General features: G+C 40.8%; 1 protein-coding gene across 3 annotated transcripts in view; it reads right to left on the bottom strand.

Annotated features, from left to right (window-relative positions):
* Positions 1 to 16,083, bottom strand: part of klhl5 (kelch-like family member 5) — a 33,144-nt gene extending 17,061 nt beyond the window's left edge. For 2 of the 3 annotated variants that reach the window (XM_076294209.1, XM_076294210.1), the window contains exon 1: positions 15,647 to 16,083. Coding sequence is in view for 1 of the 3 variants with exons in the window: in XM_076294208.1 (XP_076150323.1) it covers positions 6,371 to 6,876 (506 nt within the window). In the remaining 2 variants the exon portion in view is untranslated. Of the gene's footprint in view, positions 1 to 6,370; positions 6,877 to 15,646 lie in introns of those variants that run through there. The other variant, XM_076294208.1, reaches the window with a different exon arrangement.
* Between the last annotated feature and the right edge of the window lie 6,220 nt (positions 16,084 to 22,303).

The raw sequence follows: 22,303 nt of genomic DNA, 5'->3' as shown, positions 1-22,303 counted from the left end.
AGAGTAGCAAAGGGTTATCTAGCTACCATGTGTGGGCTGTTGATAGTATATTTTTTACTACCATATTTCTCTTGAGACTTAATCAGGACGATGCAGGTCAGAATCCAGGCTTTATTCTTTTCAATGAGGGGCCTAGTGCCCCTCAAGGGAGAAAAGTACATGTTTGTGTCACCCCATCATGGGTTTCACCAGATTCTCAATATTCTCTTCTAACTTCTCTGACTAACAGAGACCATATTTAAAGTTACACACAAAGAAGGAGTGACCTCTAGGTCCAACCCAGTTTGAATATGCAATAGAAAGGGAGGATGAGGATTAGGCCTTCATCAGGTCTGGTCAGCTTCTATTATCTTTTAATTAAAACTACCCCCTTTCCTGGGAAGTCCTTCAGAGGCTTGGACACATGCTGTTCTACAAACATTCACACCTTGGTGATGGGCAAAAGGCATAAACAATGGATACACTGCATACAGACCAAAGACACACACACAGGGTACACATGGGTACACAATCACAAATGACCATAAGAACTATACAGTCTTCAAGTCATAAAGACTTGAATCATTAAACCATTCACATAAAATATGAATACAAAATATTCCCTTCAATTCCCCCTTTTCAAGTCCTTAAAGACTTGAACATCTAAACTTGCTTACATAAATTATGAATCAGCTTATTAACAATAGAGGACTTTTAGGGTGTGGAAGGAGGTTACAGATAAAAATAACAACAGTAGAAAGACTGACATCGTCTATCATAGAAACAGCTAAGAAAATGCAACCAAAGCCAGTTTCCATTCTTCGTGTGGTGCACAATGTTTAGTATGTGTATGTGTGTGCAAAATGTGCTTAGGGCGGCGCTTGGCTCTATTAATAGGGGGCGTTCCCCCACACCCTGTGTTCCTCTTCTTTTTCTTCAATGTTTCCTTCTCCAGTTAAAGTATACCAACAAAATAAAAATTCTCTAGTCTGAAGGTCAGGGTCGACTACCTGGAACCTTCGGATCCTTGCTGTTTTTGGGGGTTATTCTGCCCACAGCAGGTCCACTATTCTACCAATCTTTCTCGTGATGTTCTGACTAAGGTCCTTTTGTGGGATGTTACACAGGACTTCCAAATGCTGCTCTCCCAGGAACACTGAAGTCTGCTGGGGTCTCCAGGGGAGGTGTTGGTTGCTTTCCCCCTTTCGATAAGTTGTGTCTCGTCACACTTCTGAAGCCAGCGGGGGAAGTGAGATATGCGTCGTTAGGATGTTTCTGGGTCTGCGACTGTCTGAGTCTGTAAACAGATCTTGCAAATACATGTAGCTTTGGAGCAAAAGGTTTAAGCTGTCATTCCAGTACTAATAAGGAAATTATTATTCAGTGGAGTTCAACATTTTTCAAAGATGACGTCAGCTGCAGTCAGGTCTGTCTTGACCTCTCAGTTATACCTCCAAACACGCAAACAATACAGTACATGAACTTTGAGGCTTGTGATGCCTCAGAACAGAATTCCTAGTAATGTAAACATTTCTTATGACGGGTAACAAAACATCTCGTCCAAATCTAATAAACAGTGTTCTTGAGAAGTACAAGGTTCAAGTCCTCAACCTGTAATGTAACAGGCTATTTACACACATCACCATTGTTAAAAACCATCAACATGGTAAGGGTCTGTTTGTAGACATCAACTATCATCCGGTGATGGGTGGCTAGGAGAAAAGCTTGTAAATGTATGAATTAAATCATTACAAAACAACAAACAAACAACATAAAAATGAAAATTCAACCATATGTTTTCTAATGAAATTAAAATATATCAGCCGTTAAGGCAAGCAAACAGACCATCAGAAATTAAACCAATGAGAACAAGGAAAAAATAAAATTAAAATAAAATAGCAACACAGCCAGAAAAGGCTCAAATGAGGATTATATAAAATTATCCTCCTGTTATCTTAGCACCTATAATGGAATTGGGAAATCTGTAACCATATCATCTGAGCAACAAGTATTCCTAGTCAGGACAAGCTGAAAAGGAAATCAAATGAAATAAACCGTAGCATAAAGAAATAAAAGGTGCAATAGAATAACAAAAATAAAATTCAAAGTCAAAGAGAATCAAATCAAAGAAAGTATAGAAATGATATTAGTTACTACAAGCATCTGTACAGCCTAGGTGCTTTAAAGCAACAGAAACTTACAGAGTCAAGCAGTGTCTTACAGAGTCAAGCAGTGTCTTGCAGTTTCACACGTCAACTAATGCTAATGTATGCTAATGTTTTCAGGGCTATTTACCTCCAAACAGCTTTTAAAGAGATTTTGCATTAGAAGTGAGGGTCAGTAAAACAAAACATTAGGCATTTAAAACAAAATGACAATTTGAGCAATAAAACCAGTAAACTTAGATAAGAAAGTATTTCAAGTCAATACCATCTATCTCCCCCTTTTTATAGTTTCTTAACTATAACCAAATAAAAGTCATTTCAAACATAAAGAAACTCAAGTTGTGGGTATGAATCCATTCAATTGAACATTTGCCCACATCAAACAAGGCCTAAACATGTAGCAAACATTTCCCATTGGCATACAAGCAAAAATAAAAATCTGTCTTAACATGTTAAACCCCAAAAGACAAAATAAAGAAAGACAAATAGTTGAAATCAACAATGGTTTATATCTCCCCAGTGAAGTTCCTTTGTGTCCATGGGGGAGAAGCTGGGGGGTTGGTTATAGAATACAGTGGTGCTAAAACAAAGGCAGTGAGATAAGATAGCAAAAGGTGTGAAAACTTTTGACCCAAGAAAACAGACAAAAGAAAGAACATAATTTCAACAGTTCAAGACTTAAAATAAAGTAGGCCTAAAACATCATAAACAGCAATCCATTTCAGCTGGGAAATAAAAGTTACAGGAAAAGAAAAGGTACTTGATACTAAGTCCTTGATCCTGCTAAGATTATAAACTTGCAACAATTCCTCACCCATACATTTCAAAACATAAGGACTTGAAACAAAAATGGAAACAGACACATAGAAAGAAATAAACAAATTTCACACACACAGGGCCGGCCCACACGCGCATTCATTCATACTGGACACACACAGACACACACAGCTCCATGGAGCTGGAGGACAACTTTAAACGGGCTGCAAGAATATTTCCTGCTTAAAAAAAAAACGGAACAAAAGAAGTTTAAGGCATTTTCGTTATGTGCTCTCATGTTAGCTCTAGACAAAGACATCGAGGCGCCTCTAGCGGCAGCTAGTTAGCTCAGGCGTACTTAAAAGAGGCCTAACCATGCTCTCTTGAGGTTATGCTATGTTTGCACACTTGAAAAAGGTTATTACGACATGAATCCTAGTTTGATCATCCATCATAAGTCTCCATAATTTAAAAAGTTATTATTATCAATCCAATTTCAAATTAGTTGTATTTTATCAATTTGAAGAACACAGTATCGTATCCACTCCAATGTTTTTACTTTAAACGGTGGAAAGCGTCATTCGACGCCCCAACTATTAACTTACGCTTTCAGTGCAACATCTTTATAGGCTACTTCAAACTGTGATCTTAGTTACACAATCTAGAGATGGTTTCATACATCTGTTATGACCAGCAACACTCTTATGCAATTTCATTTTCAGGTGAGAGTCTAGGCAAGCAGTCCCCCAATGTAGCCGTAAAAATGGGGACTGGCCAAGAACCCCGGCTACCCCTGAAAAGCTTAGCAGCTAATCCGATAAGCTCCAGATTGTGTCCATAGGACCGAATATGTTTCTGTCTAAAACATACATGGCTATTTCCAGAACTATTGTTCTAACGCCAGTCTCATAGAGACGAAAGTATTCTCAGTGATACTTACGGGCCATTTACAGGAACAAAACAAGCTTGTTACTAACGCCCAACAGAGCTCCCTGCTGGAGCCCGATAGTCTGACAAGAACTATATAGGACTTTTACCCAATCTCACCACCAGAAAATATCAATTGCCTTACCTTAAGAGTGTGCCGTCAAAACACGATGTTGAAGATCTCTTTCAGCAAAACGTTGAATCCAATTCTAAATCCAAAGTTTTTATCTCACGGTTGGAACCTCCATAACTGATAGTATATTTTTTACTACCATATTTCTCTTGAGACTTAATCAGGACGATGCAGGTCAGAATCCAGGCTTTATTCTTTTCAATGAGGGGCCTAGTGCCCCTCAAGGGAGAAAAGTACATGTTTGTGTCACCCCATCATGGGTTTCACCAGATTCTCAATATTCTCTTCTAACTTCTCTGACTAACAGAGACCATATTTAAAGTTACACACAAAGAAGGAGTGACCTCTAGGTCCAACCCAGTTTGAATATGCAATAGAAAGGGAGGATGAGGATTAGGCCTTCATCAGGTCTGGTCAGCTTCTATTATCTTTTAATTAAAACTACCCCCTTTCCTGGGAAGTCCTTCAGAGGCTTGGACACATGCTGTTCTACAAACATTCACACCTTGGTGATGGGCAAAAGGCATAAACAATGGATACACTGCATACAGACCAAAGACACACACACAGGGTACACATGGGTACACAATCACAAATGACCATAAGAACTATACAGTCTTCAAGTCATAAAGACTTGAATCATTAAACCATTCACATAAAATATGAATACAAAATATTCCCTTCACTGTTTAACAGGCCAGATATAAAGAGTAATACAACAGTAATACAACAAGTCAGTTGTATTACTGAGTCTTTCTCAGCAAGGTCATAACATTATCTCTGTCCATCATTAGATCTTTCACTGCAGAATGGAACACCTCCTATGTCAATCTACCTCTACTACAATGTGTCATCACTCTACTCATGATCTTCTTCACAGCTGCCTGTTTCTCTCTAGTCTGGTGACAGAGTGCTCTCCAGCTTTAAAAGCTTAATCCATAAGCAATGAATGGAAAATAGACATATCCTGTTGGTTCCTCTTCTGTAAGATTCAAATATAGATTCTGACAAAAGGGGGTATGGTTAACCAATAAGCTGCTGAAAGACTGAGGCAAAATGAGCAGACTGTGTCAGTTCCACAACATATCTTGCCTATATCTTCACATATTCTTGATGTGTACAGCCCTACACAGACATTACACACACATACACAGACTCCGGTCTTCACATGGGCAGATGTAAGTGGTGCATGAATCATTTATGAGGTGTGATGAGTCATGGCACAGTCAAATGATGAGACTAATCTATCAGTCAAAGAAACTAGTCTGCATTTTACTCTAAATTAACACACCCATACCGAGTCTGGGAGAGACGACGCAGAATCATGACTTTAGTGTCCGAACCCTAATGAGGTCACAGACCAATCACAAGGTCTCTAAGCTTATCAATCGAGAGACTTATAACCGTATTCCTTTCAAGACTGACGCAAACATACACACAACTATGCACTATTATGCATTATTATTCATTTCAGATATGATGAGACCTCTATACAAATGCCAAACTACTGATGTTCTGTAATGTGAAAGATGACAAAGGCAGTGTGCTAATTATATGTGCGTGTCTGACAGACCATGTGCACGTACTCCTGAGACTGCATGGACTGCTTGTATATTGGCAGCAATATACTATGACATTCTCAATCAAGAGCGGATGAATCATTGCCTCGAAACAACAACCGATATGCAGCTTATGCCATTCTTCATTTCAAAAATATTTTATTCTACACAACTAGCCTAAGTATTACCGAAACTCAGAACCTAAACGCCACGCCCATTAGGAAAGATGATTATTTAACTGCATTTAACATGAAAAACACGACGTAAAAGATATGCCGAACTGGTAGCTTTACTGGAGGCTTTACTGCCGGGTTGGCTCTGAAGGATGTTTCGTCATGATAGATGGAAAAACAACCAGTCACACAGGCCTAAACCAGCTGTTAAGTCAGTTTAAACTACAACTTAGTTCTCAGTCAGCCTTATCTGGCCAAGGTGCATAACCTACCAAGACTCGCTGAATGGTATTGGATAGCAAGGCGATTTTTTATTCCAATATAAAACGGCAGACTACAAAGCGTGTATGCACAATGATGAAAGCCAAACACACGCATAAACGATGCCGAAACGCCTGTACCCTAATAATTACATTTCAAGCTCATCTCTAGAACTTAACGCCCCAAGCGCTCATAATGCACTGTAGCTACCACAACAATGTTGGTCTATAATAGCCTCTGAAATTCCACATGCAGCCTACTACTCCCCTACGCTCGCGGTAACATGAAACCAAGTTCGACAAAGAAGTAAATTGCAAACATCTGCCTTTATGTACATCTGCCCCTAGCCCACACGGCTGTGACTCGATTTAAAACACTGACATTTGCGTATGAATACCAGGCAAACTGACCCATTACCTGCACGAGCTGCTATCGGAATCCACGTTATTGTTGTTTTCCTCGTCACCAGTGGCTTTTTCGACCGATGAATTCGTCGATGCGACCTCAGTAGTCACACCGAGAATCGAGCGAGAGTGCGGCGGAGGCACCCAGGGTAACGCCGGGGGACTTCGGCACTCCTGCTGACTAAACGAGCGGGGACAAGCCGTGGCGCCTGTGGGCACCGGTCCGTTACTTTGACTTCCAGTGTCTCCAAACTTTCTGTTGTTGTTAAGGTTGCCCACAGAGCCACCACCGGTGCGTGCACTATTTGAGCCTGTGCTGTTGCCGTTACGAGCACTTCCAGTGGAGGGGGAACAGCCACTAACGGAGGGTAGGTCGCCAGAAGATCCTGCCGTTCCTCTCCCACTGAAGAAGTCTCCCAATGGTGGCTGATTGTGTGGTGGTGATGTGGGGTGACCGAACCATCTCCATCGGATTCGAAGAATTTGCTTCACATCGAACTCCTTTCTGGAGCTCGACATTCCATCCAGTGACTCGACGGAACAAGATGGAATTCTATGGTGGACAGCCCCGAGATCGTCTTGGCAACCGCAAGCTGAGACGTAACTCGAGACCACTGAGGAGGCTGACTGCTACACACAGAGGTAGCGAATGGGAATGAGAGGATGGATGAGGAGAGAACACTCCTCTCTCTTGCTCTCTTTCTCCCTCGAGTGCTCGAGTATTGTGGTGACATGCGTGCTGCAAAGCGTACACCTTGGCTACACAACCTGATCGTAAGCTACGCTAAAATGGGAAATGGGACCATTCCCACTAGTCCAGATAATTGATTGCCTAGGAGGTAGTCTAGATCTAGGACACGCATCCCATTTTTTGTTGTTTGCTCAACCTTATGGTCCATTGGAAACGCATTATAATTCAGCTGTAAAGATAGGCCTTATACAATTACCTATTTTATATTTTAAAGAAAGCTAATTTTGTGAGGAATGTTGGCTATTGGCCAAGTTCGATTTCCATGAGAGCTGCTCTCTGTGGCTAACTAGCGCTCTGAGAACCACACAAACTTCAAAGCCTTTCTCCCTCTCCCTCTCTTATGAAAGCTGATAGGTCAATGTGTAACACAGCTGTAGCCTACAGTGACTACAGGGACGTACATAATAGCAGAGCAGCGCAGCACTATAGGCAGTAGGGGTGTGCGTCTGAATGTATCGATACCTATCTAGATGACGATAGACGATACATTCAGAAACAAAATGTTTGGATAGACATACATCGGCTCGATTCGATACTATGCGATACAATGTAAGAGCCCCAAACTGCAGTTCTTAACATTTATTTAATTTCACATTTTATTTTCCTATCCAATTCTGTAAATAATTACCAAATGGGTAGGCTATAAAGATATTTGGATTACTTAATGGCATGAGAAAAAATACAATTGCATGTCATTGGGTTTATAATTTCTCTAAAATACACAAAGACTAAATTGACTGGATTGAAAGACTGAACAAACATGTTGACATTAAAAACTTTGCCAAATGTCTTCAAACAAAATCACTAGGCCAATTAATAGAGATCTATACATTCATGTCTTCTACTGCTGAGCCAATCACAATAGTTTAAAACTCTAGTGTAGCTGTAGCCTTTGCTAAATTTCGAGTGGCAGGGGGAAAGGATGTATGGATTACCTTTCATAAATAAAGAGGCTATAACATACGTTGTGAGAAGCAAGTTTTGTCACATCAACAATGACTGTTAGGCAATAGACCCCTTCAATGTTTTTAAACAACCAGAGCCTCAGTTAGGTGCGGAAAAATGGTGCAGCTAACAAACCGACATGTTGAGCTGTCAAGGTATGTCACTGTGACCCCAGGACCACGAACCGTAGGCTACCTTAATAAATTAGTCGTAGCTAGTAGCGATTGTCTGCCTGATCCTGAGCTGATAACAGAATGGGTGTGACGTTAGCAAGTGGCCAGAGATTCATTGACTCGCATTACTGCTATCTGGTTGGCAAGCCCAGTGTGTATATACACAAAAAAGTAGCACTAGTAGGCATTTTTCTTGACGTTTCAGTCAATTCACACACACACAGTCTATGTATCAACCAACCTACTTGCACACTTAGTTTAAGTATAGTGCACAGCCATTATAAGCCAGAACAAGGCTACGGGGTAGGCTACACTTTGCCATCACACCTGAAAGTAATTGTGGTGAATAATTACTTAATATTAATCTTAGACTGGCGAACTTCAGAAAAAACTCAGTAATCAAGTTTATTCTGTTACAAGCAGAGAGAGTACAAAAAAAGGTCTATGGTCTATGTAGGCCTAGCCCAGGCCTGAAAGGCCTAGGTTGGCCTGTAGCCAACCTCTCCTCTCTTCAGTTCTACATCTTATGAGTCCAAGTCTAAAAATCCAAAATCTGACAAACATTGCAATTTAGTTACTTTTAAATGCTTTAAAAAAAGAAGAAAATGGCGCCAAAAACAAGCCCACTTGGTTGGTTCTCCACTTGGTATCAGACACACCTACTCACACCCACTTCACACCTATCCATTCTTATCAGAATAGCATGAGGAGAGATATCATATATATCAGAAATATCACTTATAGAATGTTCCAAACATTCTCACAATCAAATCATTACAATCCTTGTACTGAGACTGTCAGAATGATACCAAACATGAATATGTTTACATTTCATGACACATGGATACATTGTATCAAGGTAATATCCTTTGTCCTGTGTAACTGATAGGCCTTGAACCAGCACATTAGCATTCCATTGGGGGAGGGGATGGTGTCTTTGTTTAAAACCAAGAAGGGTTACACACAACTAAAATTAGTCTTGAAGTTAAATTATTATCCATTTTAACCATAAATGTATTGCTATCACACCTCTGTAGCAAATGGCGGTAATGCACTCTGTTTACAAACTGCCAAAAAAAAAACCATAGTGACCTTTTTTGTGAGTTTTTTTTTCTGGCATTTTGCAAACAGAATGCATGGAGCTCTATTCTTGAGGACAAACAGTGTTAAGCAAAAGCAATGTGTCTCATCCCTTACTCAGGAGAAATAACACATCACACAAAAACATCTAAACATCTATTAAAATATAAACAACACTTAGCTGTTCTACAATCGCTGATCTACAGCCTCTTGGGGCTTATTGCTTAAATGACCTACACCAATGGTGTGTAGCCTAAAAGTGTGTGTATTCATAGCAGTATTTATACAGCATAAGACTGACATACGACTAAGACCAAACAAAAAGTTGATTCACAATGTTTTTTGCCTGAGCACCTTTTGTTAGTATTCACTTGCTCAGTCACTGGCTGTTTCTCAAAGTCAAGGTGGGATCCTTCAAGGCTGCTATTTGAAGACTGTTACATCATCATGTCCCTCCGAAGTACTGTTCCAATGTCAAGCATCCATCAAAGTCTACCAAATTCTACCAAAGTCCTTAGTTTTGCCAAATTTTCGAGGATGCATGTGTGTTTCCTCTGCGTGCTAGGCACACCTACAATCCTGTGCGCACATTTATGGAAATCTGTACTAAACAAGGCAGTTCACTATGTATTTAAATGTAAGTATCGTCTTATTGTCACTATGTATAGTAGCCTAAATGAAATAGGCCTATGGGCTCAGGTCATTTTGACAACTTTGAACTCTTACACCGTAATCGTGTAAAGAAGCCATTTAGGAAGGGTATTTAAAGGGCCAGCAGGCAAGCCTGATGCTTTTTCTCTACGAAACTCCCCCTCGCTCGGTCTGAAGCTCTTTTCCTTTTCTTTGCATCTTCCGTCAAGGGTTTTCGCTGCTTCTTCGCCGGCTCTGTCATTATACACACATTTGCAACAATCGCTAGCGTTTCGTTAGCCTGCCTCTGTGCTGTGGATGCAGGATGTAAACTGATCCTGCTTCGGTCGACAGGTACGATACACTGAACTTGCAAGCGGGATATTCTTCCTACAGGCAGTAGGGCCAGGCGAGAGAGTCTTCATTCGCCCTGTAATGAGTCATTTAACCATATACCGACTTACGAAGATGAGTAATTAACACAAAACGTTGCCTGGTGTCCCTTTAAATCTTTTCCAATAAGAGCGAAAGCGAGCTAAATAGTACACTTTTCTCTTTACGAAATTCCCTATATGGTTGCTGCTCTGTGGTTTATGTTGGTAAATTAATAAAAAAAATATTTAAATAATTAAATTATTATTTAATTTATTGATGTAGGAGAATGACAGTGGTGCATTCATTGTTTAATAACAGAACCGCAATGATTTGTTGCCTTTTAGTGAAATACGACAGAGTATGCACACCATCTTCCTGTACCCGAATGTTCACACATCATGAAGTTTTGCTGTAACCGTTTATGCTTGAGCATACGCAACTCACATCTACGTTTGACTCACATCAGGCAGTGACGCTACTGTATGTTCAAATTAATTTCAGCTGGGTTAGTACATATTGATGGGCTATAAAGATTTTTCGTTACCAAGGTGTCACACAAGAAACATCCATGATGGGTAAAAAGAGCTCGCCAAAAAATCTGCAACTTTAAAGTTGCAAAACATATCAATGGAACAGGTTACAGACGTATTTCAAAACTTCAGGATCTAACAGTAAGGGGGCCATTATTTGCAAGTGGAAGGAACATCACTTCATCATCAACCGCCCACGCACAGGAGCTCCTGGACTTTGGAGGTGGAGGCATTATGGTTGTGGGGCTGTTTTTTTTATCTCATGGCATTGGCAGACTTCATACAGTTGAAGGAATGATGAATGGAGCCATTTTTTCCCCAGAAGAATCTTGCCATCCACCAGGATGATGAGGATGAGACCTTCCAGCAGGACAATGATCCAAAGCATACAGCAAAGGAAACTACCAATTAGTTTCAGAGAAAAGAAATCAAGGCTCTGACTTAAATTCAATAGAACATTTGTGGAAGGAACTAAAGATCAAGATTCACAAAAGGGCTCCCTGGAATCTTCAAGATTTAAAGACTATCTGTTTAGAAGAATGGACCAAACACACCTGGATACTGTGACGGATCAATTTCTTCATACATGAAATGTATTGAAGCGGTCATTACAGAAAAAGGCTTTTCCACAAAGTATACAAGAAATTTCAGGTGGTGCATTCAATAGCCTAAAATGCTCAATACTTATTTCCCCCACTGTATTTGAAGACGTTACATCTGTGTTGATGTTCACAAAACATAGGCGCTTACGCTTACACAATCAGCTTTATCTAGACAACTAAGGGAAGACCAGACCAAAACAACTGAAAGGAAGCATGCACAAATGTATGTCAGGATTAAGAATAGGCTATTCTACTATTTTGTAGCTTATACTAATGTCTTATCACTAAGCAGCTTTACTAAGCAGTGAATGAGTGTGTAACAGAAAATAAAGAGAAAATCTGCTTGTACACACACACACACACACACACACACACTAAAGACTTGGCTAGTTGTTCTTAGATGCCAAGTTAGTAAAAATAAATATCATATTCCCATATAAGAATGTTTCTGTGCCCATGTTGTGGGTTAAGGCAATTATCCATCTCAGATATCCTCAAAATGTATATTCTGGCATCTTTTAAAAGTAATAAAATGTTAAACCCCTTTGAAGACAGAGTGTGGTCTAATTTGTCCGACTTAAATTAAATACATGTCCGGTAAACAAATATCATCCATGATACATTTCCACCCATGATGAATGTGTTGTTTCTGTTCTGTTTCTATAAGTCATATGTTCATAAGGTTGGTCTGGACTAAACCTAAGCTATACCAGAGACTTTCTAATGTGGAGACACAGCACTCAAAAAATACTCCATAGAAATGCATGGGGCTAGTTTGTCACGCCAATATGGCCGTTGTCTACACATATCCCACCCCTTCCTCGGCAAAACGTCGACATGTGAATACGTTGAGCCAATCATGTGGTGTGATGTGAATACATTGAGCCAATCATATGGTGTGTTGTGAAGACATCGTGCCAATCATGTGTTGTGAACTGCCGCTGGAGCAAAATTGGTGTCGTGAATCCTTGCGCACGCACAGTTCGACCCAAAGACTGTGCCCAATGAGTGCCCATAAAACGTTGGTATATGGCCGCCGAGTGGAGGGACTTGCCTAAAAGGACTTTGGCTATACCTAAACCACAATTTTCAGATAAAACAAACGTCAAGAAATGTCATGTTAGTGACACAGGCCTACATGTGTTGTGTTACATTGTGTGCTTCACTTAATAAAAAAAAAATGAATAGGCTACATTAATTAGCCTTAATTTTATTCCCTTTAAGTTAAGTATAAGTATAAGTATATATACTCTTTTGATCCTGTGAGGGAAATTTGGTCTCTGCATTTATCCCAATCCGTGAATTAGTGAACACACAGTGAGGTGAAGCACACACTAATCCTGGTTTATTTGCATTATCGCTAAATGGGCTTAAAGTGATGCTAACAGGGCAAGGTGCCACGTTGCCAAGGTAGCCTGGGAATACCCATACGAACTTTGGGCAAATTTGAGATTTGATCTGCAGGTCCGTCGGGCCAAGAGGCCATTAAAGCCCATTTCTAATGTCCCTAAAACACGGGCACGCATACAATTGCTAATCCGGCATGGACGTGTATTTCTTTGGAATTGAGTAAACAACTGCATTTAAAAGCTTTGTTTACAAGATTGCTACACTTTTGAAACAATTTGGTAGTTTAATGTACCAATTTAAGTTTAATTGTACTGCTAGTTATGCCCCTGCTGGAAGTCGTAAGTCATTGAACTTTTTCCACACCCAGTCCCAATAGGCTACTATTGTGAAGGTCTGGGTGTTCCCAGGCTAAGGTATACCTACCAAAAAAAGACTAATTTCAAATATACACTAGTGCTATAGGTAACAGAGCAACCTTTGTGGACAAAAAACATCACCAACAGAATAGCGTACGAGAGCATTTCACTGGGATTATCAAGCAGGCACCTTTCTTCATCTGTGTTTCACTGAATTAGGCCTAGTCCCAGTGGAGTGGCAGTGATACCCAAAAGTGTTTTAAACCAGCTGAGCAGTGTGTTGTGAAAGACCTGTCGAAGGCAGCTGTGAGGTCCAGCAGTAATAAAATGCTGACATGGCCTTTATCAGCCGCAATGAGTAGGTTGTTTATCCGTCTCGGTGCTGTGCTTAGCCCTAAAACTGGACTGAAACACTTCCCATAGGCTGTGATCAGTCAGGTATTCTTGGAGTTCTGAGGCTACAGTGCGCTCAAGAAGTTTGGAAATAAATGGCAAATAAATTACATTTGACCACATCTTTACTTCTTTCTCAGATCACAACAAAAATGTTCAACGGCCAACAGTCTCAAGCCATTCTTTTCCACTGTTATGCTTTTGTGCATGGAAACAGGACTCCACATTAATGGTTGCCCGGTTACTGAATAGCCTAGGCCTAGATGGTGGGCCAGTGGATTAAATCAACAGCTCAGCCTCCACATTTGTCATCTGGTGTTCTGCTGTCATCACAAGAGGTCAAACTGCTGGATTTAACTCGCTGATCAAGGAAATAGTGACTTCATTCAATGCAAGGAATTACAGCCTCAAAGGATTACACTGGTAGGCAGCCAACTATTGATCTCATCAACCCATCATTAAGTCCTAGAAAAGCTTCTGCAAATGTATCCTAGGGTTACACGGTCATTTCCAACCAAAGTTTGGCCCCAACAATCCTGTTTAAAACGATACTTCCACAGTTAAGTTCATGTCTGCCCTTGACTGTGTGTCTAGGCTCACAATAGGCTACATGATAAATATTTCACTAACCTATTTTGTCATTGTAGAAGCGTCTGTTTGGAACGCAAGAGCAATCATTTCATGCTTATATGCAATATAGCAAAACAACACCCAAGCAAATCAACTCAGAGAACCCAGACCTTTCTCTGAAGTGTAATGCATTTCAGAGCTCGTCTGGCAGTTATATTTAGCTCTGGGTCATTGCCTTCATTAAAATTACAATACCTAGCAGCCTCCGCTGTCAGCTCCTCAGCCAACAACCTCCAAACCGTGTGCTCAGCTGTTTCCGCTACATGTGCCCTTCTAGGATATACAGCACATCTCTGTTGAACCATGAGATCCCTGCAGCATGTACACAACTGTTTCATGTACACAATCTGTGTTACACACACCAGGATGTTAACAATGACATTTCTGCACAGCCGTTCCTATGTGCCCTAGCCTACGCTTCACAGCGGTCTTCTATTTCCCTATTCATCCTCCTCTGCTTACAACAAAAAGTGTGCTCCTTGGCCCCCTCCCTCCATCTCCCACTGTCTCTGTCAACGCCAGAGATTAAGATTAAGAGCCTCGTCATTCTCTCATCACTCTTGACTATTGCCGTATGATGCACTCACTGATTCTTACGACCGAATATGTAACGTTAGACCCACGCGAATGACAACTTGTAAAATACCAACAAGCCACGCGATCTGATTAAAATGGCAACACGTTCATGCAATGCCGTTCATAGATTAAGTTAAACCCACTGGTAAGCACAGTGACACAATTGGTGTCATTTTGTCACTGAGAACACCTGCAACAGGTACAAGTAGACAACTATTCACAAGCACAACCAAGATATGAGCAACTGTTTTCTTTTTTCGACTCACATTGATGTGATGTGGTGTGTGTGTCGTTTATCTCCCACAATTGCTATAATCTAACTAACAATTAGCGTTCGGGGTTTCAAGTTAGCAATGTTTGTACTGTTACAGTTAAAGTGAACTGATCGTTACAGTGAACTGATCACCAGTTTATTGTGAACCAACTAAAGTTAGTTAGGTAAAATGGACAGTACGAAGAGACGGGAACCGACTAAAGTTAAAATGTTGTCTTCGTAGATGAATGTCACTGAAAGATGTTAGTAATGATAGCATAGTTAGCTATATCTAGCAACGTTAACAAAGAGGCTAGTTAGGGTTTCACACCAGCAACAACCCACTTTCCCCAATCAATAAGTACAGTTAGGAATACCAGTGTCGTAGTAAGAGGAATTCCAAGGTGTCAGTGAAGCAAAGCCGTTTCCAGACAAAATTTGTCACACAAATTTAACTGATCTGGCGTTAACGTTACGATCAATGAGGCCAGTTTTTAACACGCCACTTTCCTGCAAAACATGCGGGCGTTATGTTTCCCTAATTTGGGTAGAAAGGGCTGAGACTTGGCCCCTTTTAATGAGTTATTTGATACCCGACAGTTAAACGTATATCCGTTAATACTGCAATTCAATGTGCACCCTTACCTGTTACTACGTCGCTTAAGATGGGGATGGCGACATGAAAAGTTGTCAATCTTTTGGTTGCCACTCACGACTCGCTTTTACTATGCTACTTACATTCGCGTGACGCTTTGTAGAGCGAGAAAAGGCGCGGGTTGGGCATCCGAGGTGACTGAAACTGACGAGAGACGGTGTTTGATGAATGAGTTTATAGACCATGAATAGCCTAGTGTTATTGTTTTTCATACCTGTTGCGTTAGTCATAGGCAACATGATGGCCTAGGCTACTCTAACACCTGGAGAGTTAATACGGTAACTTCAAATCAGGCGGCAGAATAACCCATGGGGGCATTAGGAGGATTGTTTTTTATTCAATACAAAATTAGGCCTAAATACTCAAATGTATAAATTGTCGTAAAATCCAGAGTTTGCATAAATCATTCATTATAGGCCTGGCTTAAGGCTTAAGTCTCCCCCTGGTGGACATCGACCATTCGTACGCTATCTTTACCTTCCCTGATGGCCAACTGTGTCTGAGTGACACTGGGCTTCTCAGGGTTTCGTTTTGTCCTCATTATGCGACACACCCATCGCCCTCCACCCCCACAAGAGGCTTGACCAAAACTTGGTCAAGGTTTGTGGAGTGTTCTTTGGAGTGGCTTGGTTTGAACACCAAGGAGAGCCAAATTGCAGCAGGCGCTGTTCAGCTGTTCAGGTTCCAGCTATAATGTTGGCTAGGCTACCATAGGGAATGCTACATGATGTACACCAACATCAGAAACATAGAACGAGCCCAGAAGAAGAGAGTAAAAACAGTCGAGAGTGTTACAGGTTTGTAATGTGCATTTCAAATTGATGCTTTTACATAAAGTTTGAAGATAATATTTGAACATGTTGCTGGCGCATCAGGTCAGGTTCAGAGGGCAATTATAGCTGTTGGTGGTGGTAAAGTGTACATGGCTGAGTTAACCTGGATGTGTTTACACCGAGACAGTAGTAAACTTAATAGAACAAAAACAGTAATGAACTTAAAGGTTGAATTTATGTCTTTATTGCATTTATGTCTTCATTTACATTTACAAAGGATGAAATCAGTTTACAGTGACAATAAGGAGCACAAAACAAACACTGTACAAGAACAAATGAACAACAAAACAGTAATAGTCTGGCAGCTTGGAGCATTTTGAACAAAGTAAAATAGGCTATATTTTAACACATACTATACCACTTCAAACACATTTTAAACCATTAATGAGCTGCCAGACTAACTGACTAACTAAAAGAACACAAACTAAATAATACTATGCACAAATCGCCTAAAGAGAGCACCACATCTCCTCCCAAGACAATATATCATATGCAGACGTGAGCGATTCTTTATTCAAAAACATGACCGGAAGAGGGTCAAGGAGAATCTCCAGCACTGCGAGACACTCACCGCTGGCAAGCTGCTTCTAGCAGCGGAGTTAAGAAAAGATGAAGACCTGCTTCTTCACATTCGTGGAAGGGATCTTGTTGCCTCAGAAGCGGTGTACCATTTCAGGTAGGGATGTAATGACATGGAATTTTTTTTAAGAATATTTTTTTGGCCTTTTATGCCTTTAATTGACAGGATAGTAGAGAATGACAGGAAGTGAGTGGGAGAGAGAGTCGGGGTGGGATCTGGAAAGGACCACAGGGCAGGAATCGAACCCGGGTCGCCGGTGCACGGTGCCCCAGCCAGTTGCGCCACGGCTAGGGCCATGACATGGATATTTGACAGCATACACACTGACACACACATTGAAATAAGTTTACTAAGGTTATACTATTAATTGCAGGTGCTACCACTGCATTCCTCTACAAAAAAGAGCTCCAAGACTTCAAAGGACAGTGTCAGTTTGAGACTGGATGCAGTCAGTTTAGCACAGTGGTTGTGGAGGAGAGGCTGCTGAGGAAGCAGCAGGTGGTGAAATTAAGTAAGAAAAAAAGTAAGTTAAATGCTTTGTTTAAAAAATGCGTCCATGAAACGGAAGGACTTGATATCTCTACCCACCAATCTTCAGCCTTAAAAGCAAGACTGAAAAAGACCTATCCTTTCCTAAAGTTTCAAAGGTTGTCAAAGCATGATTTTGTATATGTAGATGATTTGACACCACACGAAGTGGTACAAGATAGAACCACTTCAGACTCATCATCTGCATCGGAATACTCATCAGATGAAACCGAGACTATACAAACTGATGACACAAATGAGAGGAGACTCTTGTTTCATGCAGCTATGATCCTACGAGAGGTCATAGTGGACAACTTCAAGTCAACCCCTAAACTTATACAGTATGGCCACCAACAGCAGAACAGTTAACACTTGCCTCTGCCTCAAGCCTTATCCCAAATAGGCTCTTTAACTTTATTGCCTGGACTACAGGCATGAAAACGGAACCTTGCACTGAGAATGAACGAGTGAAAGTCAGTGAAAAGGAGGCTGAGAAGATTGTCTCAACATGTCAGGACATTTTGAGTCTGTCCACAAAGGGGAGATGGCTTATGCCTAAACATTGTGCATTAGCTATGGCAGTGAGACACCTGACTGGATCAGCACAGCTGATCGGCTTACTAAATGGTCTGGGGCACTGTTCCTCAAACTCACTGGTCCTTGAACACGACACAGCTCTGGCACAGCTGCAAATAGAACGGGGTGAAACATACATCCCCCAAAATATCCAAATTCATAGCCAAGTTACTCTAGTTTGGGATAACAATGATTTTGGATAGGAAACATTGTCTGGAAAGGGTACGACACACAACACAAATGGCATTATAATTCAAAAAACAATTTCATAAACCTACACCTATCAATCAGAGCCTAAAAAAACAGAACATTTTGGAAAATGTGTGGATTTAAATCTAGAGTACCACACAACATCCAGGAAAGCACAGAGATTAGATGTTGCCTACATCCTGATGAAGACTACCACCCACTCTAAAATCCTTCCTGGATGGACTGGCTTCAACACACTCATCCTTGGAGGTTCAAATTCCACCACCAACCAACATTGGATACCTTCCAGTGATTGATGCAAGTCCTACAGAACTGGGAACTGTACAAACCATTCTGAAGAGGTCAACAGAAATAGCAGACAAATGAAATCTTCAAGAAATAGTTCTCGTCTTTGATCAAGCCATCTATGCTCAAGAGATACGGTGGAGTAATGAAACATACAAAAAAAGACTGTTTATCAGAATGGGTGAGTTTCACACCTGTATGGCTTTCCTGTCCTGCATTGGCAAGCGTTTTGGGGATGCTGGCCTACAAGACATTTTAATTGAAGCTGATGTTGTTGCTGCTGGAGTTCTAACAGGTCACCAATACAACAGAAGCATTTGGAGCCAAAAGTTGCTGTGTGAAGCGCTACAGAGGCTACGCTGGAAAGCATACATGGAGAGCCTACCTTATGACCAGAGAGAAACCGCTTTAAGTGTTGCTGCTGAACTCCAGAGGGCCTTCCCTAAGGAGGATTTTCAAGTAATCATTCAAACAAAGGAGTTCAACACTATCCTTGAGGGCTATGACACATTCAACAAACAACAAGGGAGTAAAACATTCCAATGTTGGAGTTGGAGAAGAGAAAAGAATGACTCAGGACGAACAAGATGTTCAGAACATTATGTCAACCATTCAAAACATGCTTAACCCATTCGATCAAACACTACAAAAAGATAACATTTCCCACATTACGTCAGGTCAAATAGCTTCAGACTCAGTCTCTGTTGATCTCTTAACTGCAAAGGAGAAAGGAGAGATGGCATTTGCGCAATTCTTTCAACAGCACCTCAATGCAGATGAGGTAGAATTTCATGTCACCAAGGTGAGAGACTGAGAGATTGCCATCAAAGCAGACAGAGAACTTTTTGCAAGGCTAATTGTGGTTGGCACAGTGTGGAAGATAGACATTGAGGAATGCTTGTCTATAGCTTGTCTTGGGCCCTTTCCTGCAGCCATTGCAAACATTGATGGCTCTCTGGTTAAAACAGACAAGGCCAAATGAATGCACTTTCTAGACCAAGGTTGAACCGTCTGGTATCTGAGTTGTGGTTGGGAGCGAGTTTGATGAATCCTCATCAAACTCGCTCCCAACCACAACTCAGATACCAGACGGTTCAACCTTGGTGTATGATGCAATGGCATTAATACAGACAATGAAACCCCAAAATACATTCAGAAACTTTGCAATCGGTGTGCTGAAGTACTTGATCAATGCAGCCAAATTGAGTAAATCTAAAGTTGTTCATTTTGTTCCCGACACCTACAAAACAATAAGCATAAAAAATGCAGAACGCCACAGACGAGCTAAAACTTTTTGCCAGCTAACTACCATATATTCCCCTGACCAGAAAACTCCAAAGCAATGGTCCAAGTTCTTGTCTTGTGGTGCCAACAAGGAACAATTACAACAATTTATTTATGAATCATGGAGCAAATCTGGGAAGGACCACATTAAGGACATCACACTGATTGTTGGGCATGGGTCTGAGTGTCACTCAATCAGAATTAACGGCAGTGCACAGAACTTGAGGTATTCCCAGTGCCAGCCTTTTATACAATTCAAGAGGAAGCAGACACCCGAATGCTACTTCACTGTGCCGATGCCTCCAAGTACAGCGCCAATGTTGTAGTCAACAGTCCTGACACAGATGTCTTCATACTTTGCCTGACATTCTGCAAAGCCATTGGAGTAAACCACACAGGGGAAGGGGGAAAGCAAGCGCACTGTCGATGTTCAAAAGATCTGCAGACAGCTAGGAGATGAAGTTTCAGATGCCCTAATTGGCCTCACTGCTTCTGTGATTCAGTGAGCGCATTCTATGGCATTAGCAAGGTAAAAGCAATAAAAACCCTGCTTTCAAACAAGTTTGAAGATGGGGATGGCGACATGAAAAGTTTTCAATCATTTGGTTGCCACTCACGACTCGCTTTTACTATGCTACTTACATTCGCGTGACGCTTTGTAGAGCGAGAAAAGGCGCGGGTTGGGCATCCGAGGTGACTGAAACTGACGAGAGACGGTGTTTGATGAATGAGTTTATAGACCATGAATAGCCTAGTGTTATTGTTTTTCAAACCTGTTGCGTTAGTCATAGGCAACATGATGGCCTAGGCTACTCTAACACCTGGAGAGTTAATACGGTAACTTCAAATCAGGTGGCAGAATAACCCATGGGGACATTATTATTTTTATTCAATAAAAAATGACATATTCAAATTTACAAATTATCGTAAAATCCAGAGTTTGCATAAATCATTCATTATAGGCCTGTCTTAAGGTTGCGAACCCTGTTACCATAATGCATTAATGATTTGATTACAGGAGTTTACAGTAAATTAGGCTTAAGTCTTCCCCTGGTGGACATCGACCATTCGTACGCTATCTTTACCTTCCCTGATGGCCAACTGTGTCTGAGTGACCTTCACTGGGCTTCTCAGGCTAAATGTGTTGGCCGCTCAGGGTTTCGTTTTGTCCTCCTTATGCAACACCCTATCCCCATCACCCTCCACCCCCACAAGAGGCTGACAATGTAGCCTACTTATTTGTTTATTGTTTCACAACAAAGATTAATTCCATGAATCTGGGGCCTTGTTCTATATTGAAGATGATGCATGTAAGCCTATGCATTACAAAAGACAAGACAATTCTGAAGCCAGATTGTCATTTGTTTAGTAAGTAGATGAAACACAATGGATTAAGCCCTGTTTGGTAATCCTATTCTGGTATATCCTATATAACTCAACAGTATAGTCAATAGCAGGACTACTCTGCAATCTGCAAGATATCTCGCTTTATGACATGTAAGGCAACTTCAGGCACTTTGGGCTTGCACTTCGATAACAATTGCACCTCTGAGGGAAAAAAACAGAAAAAAATAACATTTTGATGGATGCAAACTTCCAGGCACTATGGTCTGTCCAATGGTCACTGATTTACTTTTCCTATATCATATGATATTATATGGGGTCATCCCTGTTCCCTGGGTCCTATGTTCTATATCATATGATATTATATTATTACCTATATCATATGATATGATTATATCATTACCTATATCATATGATAGGATATCTGTTGGCTAGGCTGTCATATGGAACCATTTAACATCTGTGAGCGCAAAGATCATTAAAGAACCCTCTCTTTCTCTCTATCTCTCTCTCTCTGTATATATATATATTATATACTAGGGGTGAAGCATATACAAAAATCATGGTATGATGTGTACCCCGGTTTACTCGGTTTACCGGTGTACCACTGACAATATTTTTAATGCGCAATGGGAATAGTATTTTGACATGAATTGACTAAACTGACATCCGCAACATAAAATGTTTGTGTGGGAACTCAAATTTGAAACATGGTTTGCAAGCAAAAAAGCCTACTGTAAAGACTATTTGGTATGCCCTGCATCAGGTATTTGGTATGCATCTGTATTGAACCTAAATGGTTCAGTACGAATATGTGTACCTTTACACCCCTATATACAGAGAGGGAGAGGAAGAGGGGGGGGGGGATGCTCTCTCACAGAGACATTCTCTATTGCTCATGCATCATACACCACACTCTTTCACTCTTTATCAGTTGCATAAAACAGGAAGTTTGTCAAGACAGGAAACAGAGCATTGAGGTGGCGTTTCATGAAGTAACTGAAATG

The sequence above is a fragment of the Alosa pseudoharengus genome, unplaced genomic scaffold (assembly GCF_046254945.1).
Source record: "Alosa pseudoharengus isolate Yale_2024_CS ecotype anadromous, Long Island Sound unplaced genomic scaffold, YU_APseudo_1.1 YU_APseudo_1.1_scf_2, whole genome shotgun sequence".
Lineage (NCBI taxonomy): Eukaryota > Metazoa > Chordata > Actinopteri > Clupeiformes > Clupeidae > Alosa > Alosa pseudoharengus.
This window is presented reverse-complemented; position numbering and strand designations above follow the sequence as displayed.